At 35.5% G+C, this 25,555-nt stretch overlaps 1 protein-coding gene across 2 annotated transcripts; it reads left to right on the top strand.

Moving 5' to 3' along the window:
• The first annotated feature begins 627 nt into the window (after window positions 1-627).
• Window positions 628-21,150, top strand: LOC117121950 (thioredoxin reductase 2, mitochondrial-like). Of its 2 annotated transcripts, XM_033267372.1 has the most exons (15): window positions 628-880; window positions 13,077-13,142; window positions 13,582-13,643; window positions 14,268-14,434; window positions 14,823-14,897; window positions 15,168-15,246; window positions 15,481-15,543; window positions 16,075-16,145; window positions 16,500-16,519; window positions 16,928-17,019; window positions 17,896-18,064; window positions 18,178-18,500; window positions 18,935-19,006; window positions 19,613-19,710; window positions 20,072-21,150. In XM_033267372.1, the coding sequence occupies exons 1-15, from the start codon at window positions 757-759 to the stop codon at window positions 20,193-20,195; spliced, it is 1,605 nt and encodes a 534-aa protein (XP_033123263.1). In that variant the 5' UTR covers window positions 628-756; the 3' UTR covers window positions 20,196-21,150. The 2 variants fall into 2 exon arrangements, with proteins under 2 accessions (XP_033123263.1, XP_033123262.1); XM_033267371.1 differs by lacking the exons at window positions 628-880; window positions 13,077-13,142; window positions 13,582-13,643 and having other exon boundaries at window positions 14,307-14,434; window positions 20,072-20,241; window positions 20,550-21,150.
• The last annotated feature ends 4,405 nt before the right edge of the window (window positions 21,151-25,555 follow it).

Here is a 25,555-nt window from a genome sequence, read left to right as displayed (position 1 = left end):
CATGACACGATTAAATACCTGTCTCTTATACACATCTTGTGTGTGTGTGTATTTCAGAAATAAAAGCTTGGAAATAAAAAACAAATATTGCACCTAGATGCCAGGAGTTCTTGCACTGTTTCATACATTGCAATTGCTTTTAATTGTGTTTTAATTTGACAATTAGAAGTTCAATAAAATTCATCAAAAATACTTTACTCTTATGCCACCTTACACCTCCGAAAAAAGAAGTTATAAAAATCAAGGCTCCTTTTTATGATTTATGCTACTGGAATATTTTCTGTGTAAAACAAATAAAGGCAATCGCCATGTCATTTTTTTTTTATGTATATGATTTTAATTCAGATAAGACATTCCCTACCACTACCACCACCACTACCACCACCACCACCACCCCTTCCCCAACTTTAAAAACTATTGAATTTATACAGGTGAATCAAAACGAACTAGTTGGTCTCGAAATCCAGACACTGTTTCGTTATACAATATACAGAAGTGCAATTCATTGGAAAAGCTTTAAAATTGAGTTTTTAAAATAAGTTTTATGTATATATACTAATATTTTGCGAATCTTGGGATTTTCAAAGCAATATTGGGATTTTTTAGACTGATTCTTGAGAATTTTTATTTTTCCCAGTGGTCACTCTGGAAGATTTATTTCACATTTGTCACCACAAAAAGTATCTGTCTGTCTGTAATAACGTGGTTGGGTGGGTCTAGCAGCCGGGCTGGGCCTACATACATGTGACTTTAATTATGAGGTACTGTCCGTTTCTAGTCCATAATGTCTGCAGATACAGGTCTTTAAATTATAAACATTTAATTCAGAGGTTAAATTCTCAATCACAGTATCATCAGAGAAGCATAACATCAAGTGCAGGTAGGCCTGTTACAATATCCTTTCTAGCCTAGGGCCCAGGCCTTCTGACCTAAAAAGGCCTGGCATACTTGTGTTGCATAGGCCTAGGCTAGGCAACTTGCCTAGGCAAGGTCGGCTATGGATCTCAGAATTGGTAATTGGACATCGCTGGTAACTTCAGCACTTTCGTCCAATGTGTTTTGTTGCTTGTGTGGAACGTCTGCTCGAATTTAGTTTATTAGTTAAGGAAGGTATTTATTTGATTTTGATAATGGAATAGGCCTACTAAATAAAGCTGATTTGAAAGTTGATTTCTCGTTAGACTGGATGACCTCAGATGGAAAGTTATTCCAATCATTTATTGTTTTAGGCAAAAAACTGTGTTTATAATTTTGTGTGCGACATTAAATTGGGTGTATTTATGTCTGTGAAATCACATTTCTTTGTTTTCTGGAAGGTTTAGGCACTAGTTAGTTTATAGCAATATCATTTTTTATGCCTTGTTACAATAGCAATAACCTGGTTTTTTCTTGGTGTTGTTTTAGAGTTGGCCACTTGGGCACATAGAAAAAATTATTAGATTATCACTTTTTCTTTAAAAAAAATTGATGAGGAAGGGCATTTTTTTTTTTTTTTTTTATCAGAACAATAGATTATTTGCTTTAATTGTTTTTATTAATGTGGGGACTGTTTATATTTGGTCTGTAATATTAAATATTGTATAAAAACTGATCAAAATTTTATAGTTTTTTAAAGATATCACAAAATTGCATTGTTATTTTTATGCTGTTGCAATAATTGATGCGGCAAAAAAAAATTTTTTTATTCCTGCATCAATATTTCCCAAATTTTTGACGCGAACGAAAGTAATAATCTAATAAATTTTTCTATGTGCCTTTAAGTGGTTGTAATATTGCGTTGACACTTGACATCTGTAATCAGAGGCTGTGAATCTTGTAGCTCTTCTTTGCACCGGGCGAACAATGGAGGAACACCTTGGAAAGTGTTCGGAAGAACTAGAAAGAAAACATTGGCTGTACATGAGAGCGGTAGCAAGGACTAGGACTTTAGCATGACACGATTAAATACAAACTTGTACCTCCCCCCCTCCCCCCATCAAGGAAATTCTCATTGGCAACTGTTTAAACACAATGGTAAAGTCACAGGTTACAAGCTTGTCAGTCACTTTAGATTCAAATTTGCTTCTTCTAAAATCACAAGTTTGTGAGCTGCTTTGCTGCTCAGTGTGTGGAATATGCAAGATTGGAAGCAGTCAGAAAACACAGTGGCGGATCCACACAGTGGCGGCAGAGGGCTTAAGCCCAACCACCGGACAGGTCAAGGCGCCCACCCCCCCATCGGACAGAGCTCATCAGGCAGTCAGACCATAAAAAATATAAAAATAGGCCCACACCAAGCAAACATGTTTGTCACTGTCTGAGAGTGCCATTTCCGGCCATCTAAAGGTTGCTACAGTATTCTTTAAAAAATCTTATTTGGGAAGGGCCCCCTATCAAACCCTTCTCCCCAGCTCGGGCCTACGAGCTCAAGTCCCCCAGTCGGACAGCTTAGTCCCCCACCCCGAAAATATATCCTAGAGCCACTAATGCTTATACGGATTACCAAAATATGACATCGCAAAATTGTAAGTGATACAGAATATGGCTGCACGCATTACTACAACTTACAAGAGAAAAATCTTATGCACATCAAAGACCTTCATTGACTTCCTGTACTCAGAGGATTATCTTTAAGATCCTGCTGACTACCTACTGTACAAGGCCCTACCTGTGTTCAAAATCTCCGGCCTACATAGATGAACTGATTACGTTTTACTGCCCTCCTAGGCAATTAAGATCTTCCACTCAAAATACTCACAAAAATGATTACTTGTGAAAGTGAATAATAATGATTACTTGTGAACGTGAATTAAGATACATAAATAAAAAAAATAAAACTACCAATGGTAATGTAGAAGTAAATCTATTCCTGCAGGACAAAATCCCGGTATTTCTGAGTCTATGTTATGGGACCAGCATAATGATTACTGAATTATAAGTAAAACTATTACAAGTGGTAATCTAGAAGTAAAACCATCCCCCGCCGGACACTATCCCGGTATTTCTGAGTCTAGGTTTCGGGTCTGGAAATAGTAATTACTTATGAAAGCGAATATGACAAATAAGAGCTACAGTACAATGAATATGCATATATTTTTGTTGCAATTTTCATAACAATGATTATTTTTCTGTTTTAGGTTTCACTCTATGATGAGATCTCCATAGAAGAAATCCACTGCCAATCCATAAACCCCCTGATTGTCATCAACAGCATCCTCATCATACATTTCACTCTCATGCGGTTTCCAGTAGCCAATGAAATACTGGACTCTACCCGTTAGAATGTGCGACCAATATTCTTGCCAACTGTCTACCTTCAATTATGATGTTCATAATTTCCTCCTTTTCAGGAAAATGAGCCGTTGTTTTCTTTCCTTTTTTAAACTGATTAACTTATCTTTTGTGGTTGGCTCAAGCGAATGACACTTCTGGGTATTACTCATTCATATTCATCACGCAATCGACAGGTTGGTTCTTCCTGGCCCTAATAGCTTATGAAATGTAGTCTACCGATGCATTTGTTTTTAAGGCCTTTATTGCAGAAAACATACCCATAACTTGTTCTGCATAAATGTTATGAATTTTGGCTGACCTCGTTTCTTCCTTTAACTTTAAGTAGTTGCTGTACCGATGATTAAATACTGTAACACTTCGCTTGAAGCAATCAGACATTGAAGTAAATAAACAAAATCTTGTTATCTGGCAATGTGCCCAGACAGTCCCCCATGGCCATTTCATTACCAAAACAGTCAACATTGCCATTGAAAACTGCAAAAAGATCATCAGCCCACTGCTGAATATTGCCTATTTCTTTACCAAATCAAATGCTTCGAAAAGGTGAAGTTCTGATGTCTATGTAAAAACTTCATCCACGGCCCAGTGATGGATTTACCAATAACTTCTAAAACTTGGGATTTCGACTTTGACCTCTTTCCTTGCAAAGTTCAACAGAACTGCTGATCTTATACCCCTTTCAGACAGACCTGCAAACGATATTAATACCGTATATCTTGAACGCCGGCGTTCTATGTGAAAGGGTAAATACGCCTCAACGCCGGCTTCAGTTAGAACTCCTCAGGACCTAGTCTTAATACCGCATTGATACCGTAGCGAGTTTTGCCCAACTCGATGTGAAAGGGTACTGGGTTCATCGCTGTCTTACGCACTGAGGCATGCAAGCAGTCATCAACCGCTGCTGCAGCTAACAAAGCCGATGAAATCGCTAGTTGACGGTTCTTTAGACGCGAAAATCGCCTGCACCTAGCTGCTGGAAATTCAAACCCGGCCTCACCTTAAACTCTTCCTAAATTCTTTCTCCACTTGAACGAAACGCATTAGAAACCTTCTGTTTCTCAAATTTATATGTATTGCAAATATAGCAAGCATTAAAAAACATTTGCAAACCAGCAGTTTTATGACTTCGCCGGGCCATATTGGATTAATGGAGTAAACAAAAATTTTCGCCCTCTTTGTTAACCAGCACAAGCGCCACAGATATCAAATACTCCTTTCCATTTTAACTAGCTGTGTAAAAGGGTCTGCGCCGGCAATAACGACGGCGTGATTAGGGTATTATTGTGGTATTTTCTGTCTGAAAGGGGCTTTAGTTGATTTGATTTCAGCTGTTTGTCAGCAAAGAGCATTTTAAAAATAGTCCACCAGAAATACGGATTGATTGGACGAAATTGCAACAGAACGTTTTATGATCTAAACAACATACTAAAAGTTTACTAAAATAGGACCTACATAAAGGTGTTTTTTATAGCCAAAAGTCGGGGTTTTCAAAATTTTCTTGATTATGATTGGTCAACAGTTAGGTCAACGTAGGTCATATCTGTTTGTTGCCCGCATACTCCCGGTTTGCAGGAATTACAGAGCTATAAATATTGGAAATTAACTGGAATCATGCCAAAGCAGTTCCATGTATGACCGAGACAAATGTTAATGCAATCTCTAGGCCTGAGATATTGTAATAACATCTCATTTTTTAGGCCCTAGCCTAGGCATATCTCTCTTGCTTCCCGGTTCAGTTGTGCACCTTGAAGTGTGTCACTCTCCCCGCATTGCTACGTTTTCTCGGCCAACGCACACATGAAAGCATAGAGAACATTTTAGTATGTAGGCCTAGGACTATATTCAATGTACTCTCATCAGTGGGAATTTTATTTATCATCTAAGTAGTGTATATAGTTACTATATAGGACAAATACAAATTGGGCCCTATTATTGATAAATTCTTAATGGTAGTAAAATATTTTGTGCTGAAAACACTTTTGGTTAAATTATCATTGTAGTTTACAAATAATATACATAGGCCTATTCAGCTTCTAGGTACTTGAAATGAACTGCATCTTCACACCTAAAAAAAGTCACTTAATGTTAATTTTTATCTTAATTTTTATTATTTTTAAAAATTATAAACATCAGATACATTGGATGGCTCAAATTACATAGACCTAGACACGAACAATTTATTTATTTATTTTATTTCAACAATCTTTAATGAGGGTGATCCATCTAGCCAAAGCTGATCATTAGGGCCCCTCAACACACACAGTAAAACAAGACAAAAGCGAGTATGAAATTAATTAATTAATCTTACGGTCGGTAACCTTTTACTCCTTAGGACCAGAATTTTTTGCCATAGCTTCCACCCTAATTATTGAGTCGTTGCTCTATTCACGCTACATGCATCCAATAGAAAGCTCAATATTGAAAAAAAAGAAGAAGAATATTGGTCATTAAATTCGCATCACAAAATACGAGAACATAACTATTGTAGTTTTGATTACATTACTTCTGATTTCATATTTACCAGTAATGAATTTTGCATTGAAAGTTATTGATATAAATTAGTTCTAATGTAACTCATTTTTAGGTCAATAAAAATACAATTTTTAAAATTTTGAAAACATTATACCAACACCCCTAATGAGGGTACAATTTCACGCTTTGGTTTGTGTCCCTTGAATATGGGTACCCTTATTGAGAAGTCACAAATGGGTCCCCTTAATAGGGGCTCTACTGTATATTGAAGTACTGTAGTGTCTTATAACAATATTATTTGATAAACATACTTATTAAAGAAAATAATTACCTAAAACAGCTTTTCAATATTCATGATTTGATTTTGATTTCCATCATTTTAATCTGACCATGTTAATTCTGACATTGGTTGCTAACACCTTTGTCATGTTTTTGATTCCATAATGCCCGCCAATTTAGAAGGCACTAATGTGTAAATGTCTCTCAATAGTAAAAAAATAGTATGGATGCTTTAAACATCGGGGTGAAATGATTTTTATAGTCACGAATCATGTCTCCTTTCACAGACACAACGTCAAACTGACTTCGTATCATCTCCTCCCATTCAGTGTACATTCTGTACAGTATCCTTTTTTCGTTTCATTCTCTCAATTACTCCGAACTCACAGTCACACGGAAGAAATGAATGACCTCGTATTGGGAAGTTAATTGTAATACTGTCAAATCTTTTGGTGTATACCAATGTGAACAGGAACCGGATCATAGTATATTTTGGATTCTGGCCCCTACACCCATCACAGAAAAGACTAAAGTGCTTCACAGCTTTTGGTAGATCGTTGTCCATGTACCGGTTGGCGGTGATGGTGTAACCCCATACTTCGGTGTGGGTGCTAGAGCTTGGTGTTTATTGTTTTGTTTTTTGGGGTTTTTTTCGGCTTTTTCTTTGTTTTCTTGACTTCAATATTGTCAAGTGCATAGAGACCTTGTTTATTTGCGCTATATAAATCCATCTATTATTATTATTATTACATTCTGGGACGTGATGTACGTACGAAATTGTGTACTTACATACATACTGTACATTCCCTTTCCAGTGGGTGTATTTTGGTAAACTTTTTGTACGTTGTAGAAATAAAATTTAACTATATATATTCATAATAAAACGTTTTGTTGCAATTATGTCCAACTTTGGTGCTTCAAATCCGTATTTCCGGTGGACTAAAAATTCATCATGCTCTAGTAAAACTCTCGAAATCTGATGTGTGATATGCAGGCGTGCACCTCTAAATCTTGGCAGGAGATTGTTTGCAAGATTTGCACTATGTAATCTACTCTCTGGAATTTTCTGTGGCATCTTTATACCTAAGCTGGTTTGACTTCAGCAAAGGTTTCCAATAAGACAATCAGTGCCGTAAGACTGTCCAGCTGCAAATTAATGTTCTTTTTCTAGTTGTTTCAGTACCTGCTTACATTCCTTTGTAATTGTTTCAAGTGGATGTAGATTGCAGTTTAATTGCTTTATGTTTGTTTTCCACTTCTCTTCAACTGCTTTTAGTGTTGAATTATCTCTAGAACATCTGTCCGTCATAGAATTGCGTATATTGTTTTATATCTTTTTTTCAACTTCCTCTGAGCTGGACTCATGCACATGACTATGAATTTGTGCTGATCGCTTTTGATATGGTGATATGACTGGTTAGTCCTTCGAAGTTCCCCCTGTAACTCATCAAGAACTACAACTTTTAATTCTTTTTTCCGAAGTGCTTAGGTGTTTTTCATTTACATGAACACCTTCTTGATTTGTTGCATCGAAACCTATAGTGGTGTCAGGTTATTTCAAAGCAATTTCAGCAACTATCAGATCGCTTTAATACAATGCCAAGTTCTCTTGCGATTACTCAGCTGTTGATCTTTGTGGGATGTGACTTAACTTTGCACCAAACCACAAGCCAACCTTTTCTATCAAAAGGGGCACCCTTTCCATGCAGGGGTGAATCCAGGATTTAAGAGAGGGGGTTCAAAATGTTTTTAAAAAAACCCATAATGAAACATTGGTCCCTTCCCCTGTGAAAAAAATCCTAAATTTAATGACTTTCAAAATTCAAGGTTTTCTCCCTCTTGAAAGAGGTCAGGTAATTTTATCTCATTCTTTAGGCCTATACATAGAGAAAAAAACCAAAGACATAGGCAATATATTATTATATTCCAACAAGATTAAGTAGTTAGATATGTAGTCTTTCTTCTCTGGATTGATGAACTGATAGGCCTGAAGAAAGCACTTTCGTACATACCGGTAAATTATTATGACGTCGAACCAAAAACAATGTGTATAATTTATTTAATTTAAGATTAGTTGGGCTAAGTCTAGTTTGTCTGGGTTGGCATGCCTTTTGTAAGCAAGGTCCAAGTAGTATTTTGTTACATTTCTTCACAGAGTTGGGTTTGTCTGAACCCCCCCCCCCCGATCCGCCACTGCCGTGGCTATTCCACAATCCAACATAAAGTCAACAAGCAGCTTGGCCTTACAACTGATCAACATTGTCATTCTTCATCAATATATGATGCAATTCCTCTTGCAAGTACAAAGATCGATCTTGAATTCTCTGTGGTCGACATTGTCATTCTTCATCAATATACAGTATGATGCAGTTCCTCTTGCAAGTACAAAGATTGGTCTTGAATTCTCTGCGGTCGACATTGTCGTTCTTCATCAATATACAGTATGATGCAGTTCCTCTTGCAAGTACAAAGATCGATCTTGAATTCTCTGCGGTCGACATTGTCGTTCTTCATCAATATACAGTATGATGCAGTTCCTCTTGCAAGTACAAAGATCGATCTTGAATTCTCTGCGGTCGACATTGTCGTTCTTCATCAATATACAGTATGATGCAGTTCCTCTTGCAAGTACAAAGATCGATCTTGAATTCTCTGCGGTCGACATTGTCGTTCTTCATCAATATACAGTATGATGCAGTTCCTCTTGCAAGTACAAAGATCGATCTTGAATTCTCTGCGGTCGACATTGTCGTTCTTCATCAATATACAGTATGATGCAGTTCCTCTTGCAAGTACAAAGATCGATCTTGAATTCTCTGCGGTCGACATTGTCGTTCTTCATCAATATACAGTATGATGCAGTTCCTCTTGCAAATACAAAGATCGATCTTGAATTCTCTGCGGTCGACATTGTCGTTCTTCATCAATATACAGTATGATGCAGTTCCTCTTGCAAGTACAAAGATCGATCTTGAATTCTCTGCGGTCGACATTGTCATTCTTCATCAATATACAGTATGATGCAGTTCCTCTTGCAAATACAAAGATCGATCTTGAATTCTCTGCGGTCGACATTGTCGTTCTTCATCAATATATGCAATTCCTCTTGCAAGTACAAAGATCGATCTTCAATTACTAATTCACTATTCTCCTTTTCTTTCATTTTTCTTTTCAGCGCCTTGTTTTCTGTAATCTTGTGAAACTTTACCTTTGAAGGACGACCTCTATGTTGTTGTTTTAGTCGTCTAATTGTCCTTCAGCATTCGCCAACTCCTTGTGGACTTGCTCCTCAACAGCTCCTTTTTTCATCTTGTGAAGCTCCTTTTCTTTTTTTCTTAAGCGGATTTAATTTGTAGTTGTCCGTACAGCTTGCCGTTGAAGATACCTAAAAAAGACACGTTAAGTAAATAATATACTGTATGCCCTTCAATAACACAGTGTACATTTAATGTTCAACTGATTGTTCGGCAATCTTCTCTGCAGTCGACAGGATTTCCGGGCCCCCCACCCCCTTTTAGAAAATTTTGGAAAAAATCGATCACCAAAAATGCCTCAGAGGTTATGTTTGGGTGTCTAGAAATAAAAGAAAATTTTTGCGGTGGCTTCCCCCAGACACTCTAAGGTGGTGTGATCTTGATCGCCCCTCCCCCCCTTTACGGATATCTCTGGATCCGCCCCTGGTTGACATTATTGTCCTTCATCAAAATATGCAATTTCTCTTGCGACTGCAAAACTTACTGTTGAATCAACATTACAATTTCTTCACTCTCACTAGTTCCAACCTCAAGACTTCTGGACACGGAAGCTGTTGTAGAAACTTAGAATCTCAGGAACTACTACAGCAGTAGCACTGTAACTTGTAAAGGCTTCCTCACAAATTTCTCAAAATTTCATATTATCAACTGCTCAAGCTAGGTTTCTGTACTTGTTTACAGACCTAATAAAATAAAAAATATTTGATAATATTAATCAAGAGGAATATAAAATGAATAGTAATTCTCTTAAAATTATCCTATGTTTAATATTCACTTTAATCCATTAATATTTAATTATTTTTTTAGATAATCATGAGCTAAAAGTATATTTTAACACTTTAAGTATCATTTAGTTAACTTTTCAAACACATTAGTTTATTTACATCAAAAAATATTGCCATTTATATGTAGCACTTTTGTTGCTGCATATGTTTTGCCTCCCGACAATATGTATACGATGGCGATCCATAGCTAAGCGTAGGTTTTGCTAGCAAAAATACTGCTATGCATCATATTTACACTTATGGCCTTGTTCTACATTTTTGTGTAGGCTGGATTATTCCTTGTTTCGCTTATTTTTTTAAAGATTATCGGAGGAGGGTGGAATACAAATAAAAATTATAAATTTTGTTTTCTTATTTAGCAAATAGTTTTGCTATAATCATCCAGAGGGAGAGAAAATAGAAATAAAATTTTATTGATGAATGTAAAATAGGATGGTTAAACGCTTCAAATTTATATAATTAGGAAGCAATATACATATTTTATCTTGGGTGATTTCAAGGCAGCGGAGGGCGGATTAAAAATAAAGAAAAACCTTTATTTTTTTTTTTAAATTTCCACTTTTTTGTGGCAGCAAGTGTGCTGATTGTGCAAAAATAAAATTTTAATTTTATTCAAAATCATCAGAGTATAAATTGTAGTCAGCGGGTTCACTAAACAATCAGCAGATCATGTTGTCTCCTGCGTTATCAGATCTGCCTTAGCCTTTTCTGATTGGTCAGAATCTATCTTTTGTTTTGATTTCTGTTAAGTTTGTCACCATTTTGGACTTGGACTATTTATTCTTGACAATGTTCTAATAATAAAAAGAACGAAACATAGAATCAATTATGGCCTTGCGTCTGTCGTTTTTTGGAGTTACCATACTTATATTGTATTACATTCATATTTGGCAAATAAACTTATAAAAACTAACTTATAATAGTTGGGCGGCTGGGTGGGGTGTTACCGTTAACACACGATCCAGAAACGGGTTGGCATCAACACGGAGGCGATCCTCAGCAAGTCAGGGGCGCCACCCAGACCATCCCGCATGATCACATGTGTATGGGCAGTTATGATCTATGACGTTGCGCCCTGTAGCTGATGTCACTCTTAACCAAAGGAGGAGGCTGTGTCATGACCTTCACTTGAGATAACAATGTACAACCGATACCACATACAATATACTTACCCTTGGACAAGCAAGCCATGAGTTGAAGGTAAGCATAATGCCTATTATCTCAGGTCATATAGTAAGATGTCGTAAGAGTACATACTACAACCTATATTTTTACCATGGAACTATGTTTTTACTATACTCAGCCAGCTGTTTTCTTCCCAGTCCTATCAGTAGGCCTTCAACAGGAGTGCTAAGCTGCCTGACAATTAATGTCCTGTCTGGCTGAAGTTTCTCTCAGGATGGAGTAACTGTGTGAGGATCCAGGCAGTTGTGGTGCCAGAGGGGAGCTTTGTTTCTTGCTTTATTCAAAATGTTTTGGTTTTGGAAGCTGATTTAGACATTAGAAAACATAGCCTACATGAAGTCATATTATAGTAACTCGATGCCTATCAAAAAGGTAGTAAAAATTCGCCATAATTTGTCAAATAACCGACTTGATTCGCTCCGGCCCAAACCCTCCCCCCAGTCGAGACCATTAGCCCCTCCGTAAGGCAGGTCCTGGCGCCATCACTGGATCCAGGGCGTCCAATCTCCCTGCCTGGCTGTAGAAAACTGAGTAATTTTAACTTATTTTAAACTCTTGTTCTCCAGTATGTGTAAACAAAAATGCGAAAGCAAAGCATTCTGCAAGGAAGGAAAGATTTTTCATTTTATTTCTTTAGGCATGAGCACCAAGGATATGCCAATCAGTGAACTTAATCACTATCCTAAGTGGCATATCCATTAAACGACCACGAACTAAATGGTCCAGTACACCGGGGTAACCCCATACTCTTCTTGAAGGACGTTGAAGTGCACACAAGCCAAAATGTGTACACTGGGCCTACGGATTGATGTCCTTATCTGAGAAGACTAGAATCATTGGCGAGTGAGCCGTTAGAACCAGCACCGATATTATAGCTCAAGGTTACAATGCCCCTGACTTAACCGCTCGGCCAATCAACCCGCACTAACATCCATACAGAGTTCTACAACCGGATGACCTGTGTCCTAAATGTGGCAGACACTTAAAAGACAAATATCGGCGTACTAAGCTACAAACGCACACGTATCAAGAAGTGAACTACTCATGCTATGTATTTACTCTTTATGTTTTAAATTTATGTTAGTTTTTGGTGTAGTGATTCTGGTTATCTTTCATTCAAAGGATGAACTACTACCAATAACATTGGATCTTTTATTAAATAAGTGTTAATAATTTATAACTCATTTGGGACATTGAAGAAGAGCAGCTTGTCGTGGAAGCTGTGTGCTCAACGGTAGATTGTTAAATTATGTTTATGACAGCCTGTCATTAACATAACCTTTGCGTAACATCCTAACCTTGGAGTATGCAGAGTACCATCGTTTAAGTAGAAGTGTTGGGAAGGCGCAATGTGAGATATATAAATCCAAAATTGTAAAGTTGGAATGAAAAATAGTTACAGCCCTGGAATACTTAGTATTGAGATGGTTAATTGTGTTCCAGGCATTCAGTTTTTAGACTTGGTTTTGGGTTATATGTGAAGTGCACTAACATAGATAAGGAATGTGCTTTATACATGGCAGTGTCTTAATAATTATATGATGATAGTCCTAATAATATTGATACTATTCTATAGTATTTATCTTGTGTTGCCGTATTGAATAAAATATTTTTAAAAATAGCTATTGTATTTTATATTTGTTATGATATGATAATTGATATAGAATTTAATTTGGTACAGACATATTCCACGATTTGGATAATGTACAGGTGTTCAAAAATGATTGTGAAAAACAACTACGCTGCAAGAGCAGTAATCTAAACAGATGAACAATGTAAATTTGAAATAATTCACTTAAATAAATTCATGTAAATATTGTTTTTCTAGGAACTGCAGAATATGATCTTGTAGTCATTGGAGGTGGTTCAGGGGGATTAGCATGTGCTAAGGAAGGTAGGTATAGTTACACCACCAAGTATGCCCTAAAAAATTAGCAAGTGATCTTGTACCAGCTGACAAACTATCAATAATATAAAAAAAAACCTTATCTACATCGTCTGCTGACGCCAGTATTGAGTAGAAGAATGAGAACAAACCCCTACTAAATATTACTATTAAAGATTACTACCAGAGGTTGGTGAGGTCAAAAGACGATGAATGTATATTTCAGTAATGACTGGAAATCCCCAAGAATAGTATTCAAATGCACCTTAACTGATGATGCAAATGCTTCATAAAGGCCTTATTGGTTGTTGGTTGCTTGTTAGTGGCTGGTTATTCAAAGACCAGGTCTTATTGTCACTATTTACTTTATTTTATAATTATGGTATGACAACTTTTATCAATTTGTTTTATTTAGAAAGAAATAATATAATATATATTTTTTTTCCAGCTGCTGGATTTGGTAAACGTGTAGTAGTATTGGATTATGTGGCAGCTTCACCAAGAGGTATGGTCAAACATTAATTGGTATGTTCATAAAATAACAATTTAATGATACGTGCTTGCAAGTATGGGAAGAGGGGCCTGTAGGTCTAAGCTGCTGTGTTTCATAGCATATTTTGCCCTCTCTGTGCATACCACTTGATTGAAACAAGAGAGCAACTTCAAGTAAGTCGGCTTAACTGGTGGGTGTCACTGTGTGTGCACTGAAGTGTGGAGATCTCTTGGTCCTCGATTTAATTCCCATCGCTGCTCTTCTTGTATTTCAGCTATAGGACTGATAGCACACAGTCTTTTGGAGGAAATGTTAAGCGTTGGTATTGTGTGCGTTGTGGCACATGTACACATTAAAGAAAGCTGTAGACACTTTAGAAAATAGTAGGGGATTGTCTCCCGGTGTACTGCCCAATCACCACTGAGTCTTCAGACATGGGTTATCTTTGGTTTTTACATTAAATAAATCAATCCATCCATCCATCCATTCTTGACAACTTTGAATTAATATATTGACTACTGATATTTTTCCTACATTTATAAAAAAGTATAAAAGTTATAATATTAGGTAGTTTTAGCCGCACGACGTTAACCTTAACGTTAATGGATGACGTCATAATTTATTTATCTTGCGTTGCAGAGTATGTTAATTTCAGGATTTTACGCACTCAACATGGTATTGGTGGAACCTGCGTAAACGTTGGCTGTATACCGAAAAAGCTAATGCATGAAGCATCATTATTGGGCCATGCTCTCAATGACTCGGTTTACTATGGATGGCAAACACCACAAAATATCACTCATGACTGGTAAGCTTATGTGCTGTACTTGCATATTTATAATGTAGTATGACAATATTATCTCAACAAGAACACCCCTTCAAAAATAATAGATTAGTCTGCAGCACCAAACCTGCTTGCCTGCCCTCAGTGTTAGGTTCTGGTCATCAGAACTTGAGAAATTTCGCTTATAAGTAGTGGCTGATTTTCACTATTTATTTAAAATAAAGAAGTAATATTTTAAAAAGAAAATTGAATTCAATTTTAAAATTAATAAATCAATATACATATTGATTTAATGTTATCCTTATTTTTGTATAGTTTCCGTAAAGTATTTAACTGTAGATCAGTCATGACTTTTTTCACTTTACTGTGTTTTTACAAGTTAAATTGTTTTTTTGTTTTTTTTATGATTCAGGAGTAAACTTGTTGAGAATGTGCAAAATTATGTGAGGTCATTGAACTGGGGACACAGAGTTCAACTTAAGGACAAGTAAGCTGTTTAGTTGGTTTCTCTCTAATTTTTGTGATAAAGCACTCAAAGTTTCGAATAAAGTTGTGTTTTTGTTTTTGAATGAATCATTATCAGCCTAAATATATATATTCTGTTGTCCATTGATATTAGTTTTTATTATGATTATTAAAAACAATTTGCATTATAACTGCTAATACATGGATAGTTGATTGGTAGATAATATAGTTATTAGTTGGTTAATCATTTTATATGTGTAATCTAAAGATTACTGCTTGGAATATTTTTCAGAGAAGTTGAGTACCTAAATGCTAAAGGATCATTTGTTGATGAGAACACAGTGAAGGCCGTTACTCAAAATGGGACAGAAGTATGTAAAAGCTGTGTATTTGTGTTTTCCACTAGGGGCATGATCACAAATTAGCAAGGGAGAAGATCATGTGTCTCCTTCTTTATACTCTTTCTGGATATCCTTCTTGCTAGCAGAACATCTCTGGTCATATGTACCTTTGACAGTAAGAACATTGTTACTTAATGCGAACATAACTTGCATTTTGTTAACAATGTTTAAAAAAAATAACTCAAACTTCATCTCATTTTTCAGACTCTGCTTCGTGCAAAGAATGTGGTAGTAGCAACAGGAGCACGGCCACGTTATTTGAATGAGGTACTGTACTGCAAATAATAATTAATTAATTAATCACAACCATTTATGGCTTCCTTGCAATTATTTAACTTCAATCCCTTTTGATTTATTTGAATGAGGTACTGTACTGCAAATAATAATTAATTAATTAATCACAACCATTTATGGCTTCCTTGCAATTATTTAACTTCAATCCCTTTTCTTATGGAATGATGTGAATATCTAGCTACTATAAGCACCTTTTTATGGCCGCTTGGTGGTCACAGATCATGCCCATACTGCAAGTTATGAGTTATTCTCTTACCTTGACCAATTATCAATATTTTGAATACTCTACTAAATTTGAAATTGTACTTAGAAGCATAACAGCAAAATGATTGCGAGAACTTAAAATGATATAGGTGAAGACCGTCTGTATAATATTAGTACACACAGCATGGATTTTACAACATGTTATATTGTGCAATATGCCCTCTTGTGTTCTTAATTCATTTCGCATATTGATCCTATTATTTTACTGACTTGTATCATTATTTTATGTCCTCATTACAGGTTTCAGGTGCTAACGAATTCTGTATAACCAGTGATGATATATTCTCCTTACAAAAACCTCCTGGTAAAACGTAGGTGTCCAGTGACACTAGAAACTAGATTATTATTGTACTACATAAGAACTGATACTTATTATTGTACACAAACATCATCAAGTGTTTCACATTCTTTGTTGTGTAATTATCAATTATTCTTTTGTAATTTGATGAGGTTTTGTAACTGCAAACTCTTATAATGTTGAAAAATATTTAATTCTGATTTTAAGTACAACTTCCAGGAATTGGCAAAAGTACATTACTCAATCTCACTATCCCTTTACAGACACATTACAGAGGCTTCAGACACATTATACACAGAAACTGAAATTGTCAGTGTATGTTGATTAAATAATTAATATTTTTTTAATTGTGTTTTGTTGTTTCCAGATTAGTGGTTGGTGGAAGTTGTATCCTTTTTTTAAAAATTATTCTGAGTTTATTCTGATGGTGTTTGCCTCAGGAGATATACTAGGATTGATGTTTTGCCCTAGCCACTAAACGCAAGTTTGGTGGTCTAGTGGTGAAGACACCAGGCTAATTATCTAGAGGTTGTGGGTTCGATTCTCATGCAAATGTTGAACAGAATTTTATGTTTGTGTTGTGTTGCTTTTTAGTATTTTTTTTAAGGAACTGTAGTTGACGCAAGTTGTTCAGGTGGTTTGAAGAAAGTGAATTATTTTTAAAAAGTCATTATTATTATTATTATTATTATCATTATCATTATTATTATTATTATTTTATTATTATTATTATATGTTAAATTTATGAATATTTAGACATACTGTCTGTATGTTCCTTAATTACACTATTATCAGATGTAGCTTTAGAGTGTGCTGGGTTTCTTCAGGGGTTGGGTTATCCAACATCAGTCATGGTGCGCTCAATATGTTTAAGAGGTTTTGATCAGGTAAGGTAAATATTTGTATAATATGTGTAATTATTTGGAAGTGTACAGGGCTGGAAAAAGTGTGTGACCTCACAACCAGCGGTTGGAGGTATTTTGGGATAAAAAATATTCAAATAAACTGTTGGGCTATGGTATTTTGGAATAAAAAATATTCAAATAAACTGTTGGGCTATAAAGTGTACAGATCAGTTTTCATGGTCGGTGGCACAAACATTTTTTCCAGGCACTATGTGTGTACTAAGTATATAGCAGTCCCTTGCTTCTGCCACAGCACAGGTATATATTCACAATATCAAATGCAGTAACTAAATCAGTACAGTAGAAGTGAATCAACTGTGTGCAAAGCCATTATTTACAAAAAAAACCAACATCTTAACATCTCATTGAAAGAGTGGGTTAATTAGAATAACTCTTACCATCCAGTGCAAACAAATCATGTTAATTTGCACCATATCAATTATTTTGGAGTGGAGTGGTTAAGATGCTTTCCTTCTAATCCCAGTGTCCAGGGTTCGATTCCTGTCACAGCAGGACTTTTTATCACGACTAAAATTAAAATTAACTCCACTCCCTAAGCCTCATGAAGAGGCTTGGATCATTCTCATCCTGTAATTGGCAAGTGTACTTGCTGTTTGATGTGAAGGAAATAAAAAAAAAATAAAAATTTCTATTACTATTGTTATTTTTGTTATTTTTATTAATTAAACATAAATTTGGAATTGGCAGGTTCTAAACCAGAGAATAGCTCCAAATCTTGCATTCTTTTTTTAGTGAAATGTACCTTTAAATGTGCAATCAAACAATATCCTAAAAGAATTTCATCAAAGATTAATAATTATGTGATGTAATTATGGTTTGAATTTTATATTTATCCAGCAAATGGCCTCCTTAGTTACTGACCATATGTCGAGTATGAATGTTAATTTCATACGATCATCTAGTCCACAAAAAGTTGAACTTCAGGAAAATGGACAGCTATTGGTCACGTGGATACAGTCAGGTGATCAAAAGCAAGATGTATTTGACACTGTCATGATGGCTGTAGGTAAGTGTAGGTAGTATTAATAAAAATAATTTTAGGGCGTTGAAATGTTTTCATCCGACAGTATGGACTAATTCATTTTATATGTTTTTTAATTAAAATTCTTTCATTCATAGGTCGGGATCCAGTGACACGTCATCTTGGTCTTGAAAATACAGGTGTAAAACTTCACACAAATGGCAAAATCCTTTCGGTTAATGGTGAACAAACTAATGTAAAGCACATTTATGCTATTGGGGATATTCTGGAGGGTGGTGTTGAGTTGACTCCAGTGGCTATCAAAGCAGGCAAGCTACTTGCAGCGAGGCTCTTTTCAGATTCTGAACAGTGTATGGATTATGAAAAGGCTGCTACAACAGTGTTTACACCTTTAGAATATGCAGCAGTAGGGTTGTCGGAGGAGGTGGCTTTGAGGAGATACGGTGATGAAAATATTGAGGTAATGATTATTTAGGAAGTCAATACAAAACAGGACTACAAAAGAAAAAAGTAGATTTATTTATACATTAGAAGTAAATGATCAGCATTACCAGATATACTTGCAACTAATTTTGTTCTGTTGTACTTCCTCTGGTATAAGCCCACACCCACTAGCCTTTCCTTGGGCAAAAGCCCAGGGTAATAATTTGAATGAGCAGCTGAACTGACTTACAAATACTTTGAAAATATATCAAATATTGGCTTTGAATGAAGCATGCATTGATGAAAAAGTGTTTTTTTTATTGAAATGGTGACCAAAATGCATGCTTACATACCTGTCTCTTATACACATCTAGATGTGTATAAGAGACAGGTCTTATAACAGACGAACTACAGTATATAAATCTTAGTTGGTTATAAGAGGTAATATATGAAATGAATTGTTTTTTACAGGTGTATCATGCATTCTATAAACCATTGCAATACACAGTATCGCAGACACCAGCTGATCAGTGTTACATGAAGGTAGGCTAACAATAATTGTCTCGTACCACTGGGTTTAGGGAATCACCTATAAAGGAGTTGGGCATGGGTGGAGTGAGCAGCCATAGGTGTACAGCTGCAATTACTTATAATTGATGTAGGCCTGAGTAAGTAATCTCCTATGAAGGAGTAGTGGGTATAGGTCCCTTGGCCATACAGGCATTAGTAATAACAAAAATTGTCTTATGTTGCCATAATGCAAAATGTGCCTATTAATGTTACAATTATTCTTGCATTGAGGGTTTAACATTATCTTACTGAAAACTAACAAATTATTATTGCGACATACAGTACCATGTATGCCAATGTGTAATTGTACTAATATGAACCTGTTTCAAGGATGTATATATTATATGAGAAAAAAAGTGTGTGGGAAAAGAATAATGTTAAAGTCTTTAAAGGGTGAGGTCTTCTATTAAGTGTTAGATGAACCAGGCAGATGTAAAAAATAATTAAACAGAATTAAATAATTTATACCTCCCTGGATAAACAATGCTGTACTTTTCTTTGGGTGTGTTCGTATTTCTTGAAAACTCAGTTTTATTTTTAGATTTATAAATTTAACATAAAAAGAATTGTATTCTGCAGGTGATATGTCTCCGAGAAGCTGACCAGCCAATCGTCGGGATCCATTTACTGGGTCCTCATGCGGGGGAGATGATGCAAGGTTTTGCAGTAGCAATTCAGTAAGTCAACGTGCAGTCTAGTATAAGTGGAAAATGACAGGTTCTTTAAAATGTGTCCCTAATACATTTTCTGGTATTTAATAAAATTGGAACAGTATACGAAAGTATTTAAGTTTAGAAAATGTGTTTAATTAATAATAAGATAAGTTAGTATAGGAGCTGTGTTAAATGTGTTTAATTAATAATAAGATAAGTTGGTATAGGAGCTGTGTTAAACCCTGTCACATTATTTAAATTTGATTTGACATAAAACTGTTGTATGCCCAAATATAGTCATGATGTGTGTGTTGTCATTATGTGATGTCATCATGACCATAATTGTTAAATAGAACAAGCTGTTTTTTCTTTATTTTTTTTTTAGGTGTGGTGTCACTTACAAACAGTTATCATTAACTGTAGGTATTCATCCCACATGTGCAGAGGAAGTTGTCAAGATGCATATCACCAAGAGGTCAGGTGCTGACCCTACAGTCACAGGCTGCTGAGGTTAAATCAATCCCATAATTCCTGCATGCATTGCTAACATAAAAGGTACAAAATGCTAGGTTTTTTATAAGTGATATTGTAGCATAATTAACATCTTATGAATCAGATATGATTTTTATTTTGGTTACATTTTTTAAAATATTGGTTTCTGCAGTATTTTACTCATTAACAACTACTCTTATATGTATAATAGTACTTTAATCATCTATGCAAAAGGATATTATACAAATATAGAATGCTAAAAAATGGAACATTCCATTCAACACTCATCCAATCAAATGTTAAGATCTAAATACACAATGATAGTCTTATTTATTATTCAAATTATTTTTTTTGCATATCTTTGTAATCAGGCCTGATGTTACCATCGATATTGATGAGAGGCGGCCACAATATTTATTTAATTTATAAGCCATGAAATAGGCACCAAGGGGTGAAGCATAGCAAGAGCCACTTCTCAGCCTGTCAACAGTGCAAGCTGGTTGAACTAAGCATGGCTAGCGAGAATGGTCAGCGTGTGGCTCAAACCCTCAAAGAGATTCAAGACCTGAAGGGAAGTCGCTGCACCAAACTGCCTGGTTTGATACAGTATAGCAATTAAAATTGTATACTACTATTAGGATCTTAATTAGGCACATAATAATAATAATGATAATGATAGTAAATATTAGTTACAATATTAAGAGCAATGTTTGCAGGATGTTGGGATTGATTGACCTATGATTGACTAATAAATAAAGCGATTTTGTTTTATGATGTTGTGTTGGTACAGATGATGACTATCTCTTAAACCTCATTGGTGGAGAAAGTTTGAAGGTGACAACGAAGACCTCATTTAAATCGCTTGTATTTCAATTATAAATTTTTTAATTTGCCAATGAAAGCAAAGTATTTCATATGTTTGTTAAAATAATTATTGAAATTATATTTAATAAATTGTGAAGGAGGTAAGAATAAAATAGTATGTCACCTTTTTTGTAGTATGAAATGACATTCACATCAGTTTTAATGTAAGCAAAATTTGAACATCCAACAGCAAGTTCACTGAACCCGTTACAGGATGGAAAGATGCTTTATAAACTAAGTCTATATGAGGATTAGGGAGTGAAGTTCATTATTATTTGCAAGAATAAATAAATAAATACTATCACACAAATTGAACCCAAGACCATAGGATTGGAAAGCAAGGCACAGCACAGCCCATAGACATTATAAGACATGTTAATATTAGTTATTTTTACCCAGTGGCGGATCCAGGGGGGGGGGGGGGTTCAAGGGGTTCGGACGAACCCCCTCTGTGAAGAAACGAAAAAAAAATACTACTGGGTCCCGGCTTCCAAAATGCATGCTTACATACCTAGGCATATGTCGGAAAAACTAAGCTTAAAATAAAATTAAAAACACTGTTTTTGTTGTTTCATCGTAATAATTTATGTACGAAAGTGCGTTCATTGGTTCATCGATCCATGGAAGAAAGATTACATGTCCAACTAAGCCTACTCAATATTGTTGGAACATAATAATATATTCAAGTTGCTTCAATCGAGTTGCTTCAATCGTCTTCAGGAAAATAGAGTGGGAATTACCTGATCGCAATGGGGATCATGAAAATGAGTAAGGGATTTTTGATTTCTTCCTATTATTGGCTACTATATTTTTTCTCAATGTAGGCCTAAGAATGAGATACAATTACCAGACCTTTTTCAAGAGGGGAAAACCTTGAAATTTGAAGAACTTAAAGGTCATTAAAAGACACCTGCATATTCTTGATACCAACCTCCCCAACCAGATTGGAAGTCAGTAAATATGTCAACTGGAAATGAAACAGAAACACAGAAAAAACGTTACAAAAATATAGAATAGATTTACGAATATTTTTAATTAAACCTGTTGGTATTGTTAAATATTTATTTCTTTTTTCACCCTGATTTGCCTCTGTCTCTTATACACATCTTAACAAACATAGGTAAAGTTCCTTGGCCAAGGACACAATCGAAGGTTTGAACCTCTGACCTCAATGGCCGAAACAAAACCGCTGTGCCAACCACTCCCATCAAAGACGAATTTATAATATACATACATACTGTACAATCTTCAAAACCTTTATTAGCACATGCCCTACCACCCAATGTAACCTCTCCCCACTCCACCCCTGAATTTAAGTGAAATTGAATTGGAAGAAAATTTATTAGGTACTCCAACATTCAAAACATGTTTAGTCAAGTTATGACCATCGTATTTACGAGCACTGTCACACTAAAATCGATGTAGGTCTACATTTAATTGTCTCATGTTATTTTAAATCAATGCCAAAATTAATTGTGAAGCAGATCATATAAACTGTTACAACGAAAGTGAAACTAAAAGTTTAATTGGGACATTATTTGTGTATTCACCAATCTCTGAGTTTATCTTGTAAACATCCTTTATAATATTACAGCCTCTTGTAGGTGAAATATTGAGTAAAACATAGCCTTATATTAATTCCCCCGAGTTTGTTGCCTGAGAAACAGTTAAGTAAACATCGGAAAAGGATGTTAATATAAGATCCACGATGCCTACTGTCATATTTCTTTATATCAAAGGTGGAACCAAGATTTGCCCAATGGGTGGTCCGTGGTGCTCGCATGTCCCAACGAGAGAAAAGAGTGTGTGGTTGGGCGTCACTCAAAATATTTTTTAATTGGTCCAGGGGTGACAGGGGGACGAGCTCCATGGACGTATACAGGGGAGTACCGCGGCTCCCCCCCCCCCCGTTGGGGCCTTTAGCGCCATAACTGGGGTGTCGACTCACGAAATGCCCCACCTCCACCTTTCAAAACAGATTGCGCCTTTCCTGGGTATGACATTAAACTCCATCGAGCCGACACCTGACTCAGAGTATGTCTTAGTGACTGCTGATGAGGCGAGAATGCATAAATTAGTTTTTAGGATGTGATCTGGTTTTACATACCCATTTTTCGTGATATGACTATTTTGGATAAAGAATGTTTTGAGAGGTGGTGGATTCAAGGCGCCCCCCCCCCAATTTTTTTTAATGGAAAAAAGAAAAATATAGGCCCCTATCCAAATTTAAGCCTGAGAGTGTAATTTCACGGCCATCTAGAGGTGCCCTAATCATAAATTTTCTTACCTTAGCCTCAACCATGGTGGGGCTGAGGTGTACTCAATCTGTAAGAGTCCCACCTGGGTCACCTCCCTATTGAATTCCTGAATCCACAATTGTTGAGTTTTATATAATTATTTTTAGGTTTACATGTACTAATACTATTTAGGATGCGTTTATTACACTTTTCACTTTATCATCTCAAAACAGCCCTAAAAACCTTCAGAGCGCGCTACTTTCCAGGGGGCTTCTATATTTATGCAAGTATTTTACTTTTGATTGAAACTTTGAACCATAACACATTTTCCTCGGAAATTAAACGCACAGATATTAGGCCTACTAATTCGTGTTAGCCATAAGAAGGACCTAAACAAAATCTAATTTGTGATCTGTGTTAAGAAGTTGATAACTTAGTTTTTTTATTTTGAATGAGTTATCCAATGTTTTAATTTACTTATTTTATGATTTTTTTTTATAAAGATTTCAATATAATTACTTATATCAGCAGTTTTTATATTCCACTGTGTAAATCGCGTTTGATCGTAGTTTCCGTCTCGTAGATTGATGAACGTTTAGATTCGTTTTCTGATTAACATAAATCGTCGCTCACATCACGAATTAACACAATTAAATTCAATTGTGTTAGTTCGTGAAATAAAAAAAGCGCGTCAAAATACGCGCTGCTGTCGTTAAGGACTTTTTGGCTACGTTCAGACCTGTGAGATACGCCAGGCGTATCTAACGCCGGGCGTACGTTATTCCATGGCGTAACTAGCGAGATGTCCAGACTGGGCGATTAATGAACGCTAGCGTAAGTATTCGCGCGAAATATTCGTATTCGTAATTCGCGCATTTTATTTTCTGTTTACATCTAGATTTATTTTGATTGGTCAAATCTTGGCTGAACTCAAAATCACCGATGCGTGACTCGTAAATCAGTGGCGTACGCTAATCTGGGGTCTGTTGCTGGATTACCGTACGCCAGTGATTGCGCGATAATACTGGCGTTCGCTACGCCGCGCACAAGTTCACACCACTCGATTAACGTTACGCTAGCGTAAGTCGTTGTGTCTGAACATAGCCTTAGTGTGGTAAAGAATACAAAATTGATTGACAACCAATACGCGCTCGTTTTGACGCGCTACTGTGATTTCACGAACTAACACAATCTACTTTGATTGTGTTAGTTCGTGACGTGAGCGACGAAATGTGAATGTAGGCCCACGCACAGGAAATATAGTCATAGACGCATTTTTTAATGATATCCATTTAAATTATACGAGGTCAAAGACGTTTGATTAAGTCATTCTATTCGACTCTGTTACATATAGGCCTAGTAATCCTATGTAAATTTCGTAACTTAAAGTTCGAAAAAAAGTGTTCTACAGTCTACATGCCTTGTCATAATTTTTCAACGACTAATATATTTATTTGAAGAACACACGTGGATTTACAATTCTATACATATATATACATATATATATATATATAATATATATATAAACAAGAAAAACAAATGTAAGAGTTTATATAAAATATATATGCTGTCTCTTATACACATCTAGATGTGTATAAGAGACAGGATGTATAGTGCTCAATGCAAATGAAGAGCGCAATATAATAATAATAATAATAATAAGGTTATGTCAAGCGTGAATTTACTGTACAGCTGTTTCATGCAGTAGCAATCTTCAAGAGTGAGTGGATAGGAGGATAATGAAGGTATGTATGAGGTTCATAACACAATTCAGTTATGTCTTACTGCTATGAGTTTTAATATTAAAACAGAATGAATGACTGAAAACCATATTGTGTAATAAAGTGTATCAGGTGGTTATTTGATTCTGTTCTACTATGAAGCTTCTGTGGTCTAATAGTTATGCGTGAGGTCGCAGGTTCGAACCCCGTCAGAAATGTTTTATTTCACAATTTCTTTATTCATTTATTTATAGGACAACATTCGTTGTTACACGATGAAGGAAGCAGGTGCTACCGAAAATCGTACAAATAAAATTCAATGTCTCAATTAAGTAAAAGTGTATTGCAGTAGTAGTAGTATATATAATAATAATAATAATAATAATAATAATAATAATAATTTTGGCTTATATAGCGCATTATGCTAAAGCCTCAATGCGCTTAACAGTAAAAATAAAATTCGGGAAAATGTATATATATATATGTGTGTATATATATATATATATATATATATATATATATACATATATATATAGTTCACTTTGTATATTACAG

The sequence above is a fragment of the Anneissia japonica genome, unplaced genomic scaffold (genome assembly GCF_011630105.1).
Source record: "Anneissia japonica isolate Jap-2015-1 unplaced genomic scaffold, ASM1163010v1 scaffold352_len1594369_cov220, whole genome shotgun sequence".
NCBI classification, from domain to species: domain Eukaryota; kingdom Metazoa; phylum Echinodermata; class Crinoidea; order Comatulida; family Comatulidae; genus Anneissia; species Anneissia japonica.
Note: the sequence above shows the minus strand (reverse complement) of the source record. Positions and strands in the feature narration are given on the sequence as shown.

Coding starts and splice junctions, on each gene's coding strand:
- LOC117121950 (XM_033267372.1), top strand. CDS start 757: ATGAGGTACTGTCCGTTTCTAGTCCATAATGTCTGCAGATACAGGTCT. Junction 13,644..14,267: donor CAGCTTCACCAAGAGGTATG/GTCAAACATTAA, acceptor TGCGTTGCAGAG/TATGTTAATTTCAGGATTTT. Junction 16,520..16,927: donor ATTAGTGGTTGGTGGAAGTT/GTATCCTTTTTT, acceptor CACTATTATCAG/ATGTAGCTTTAGAGTGTGCT.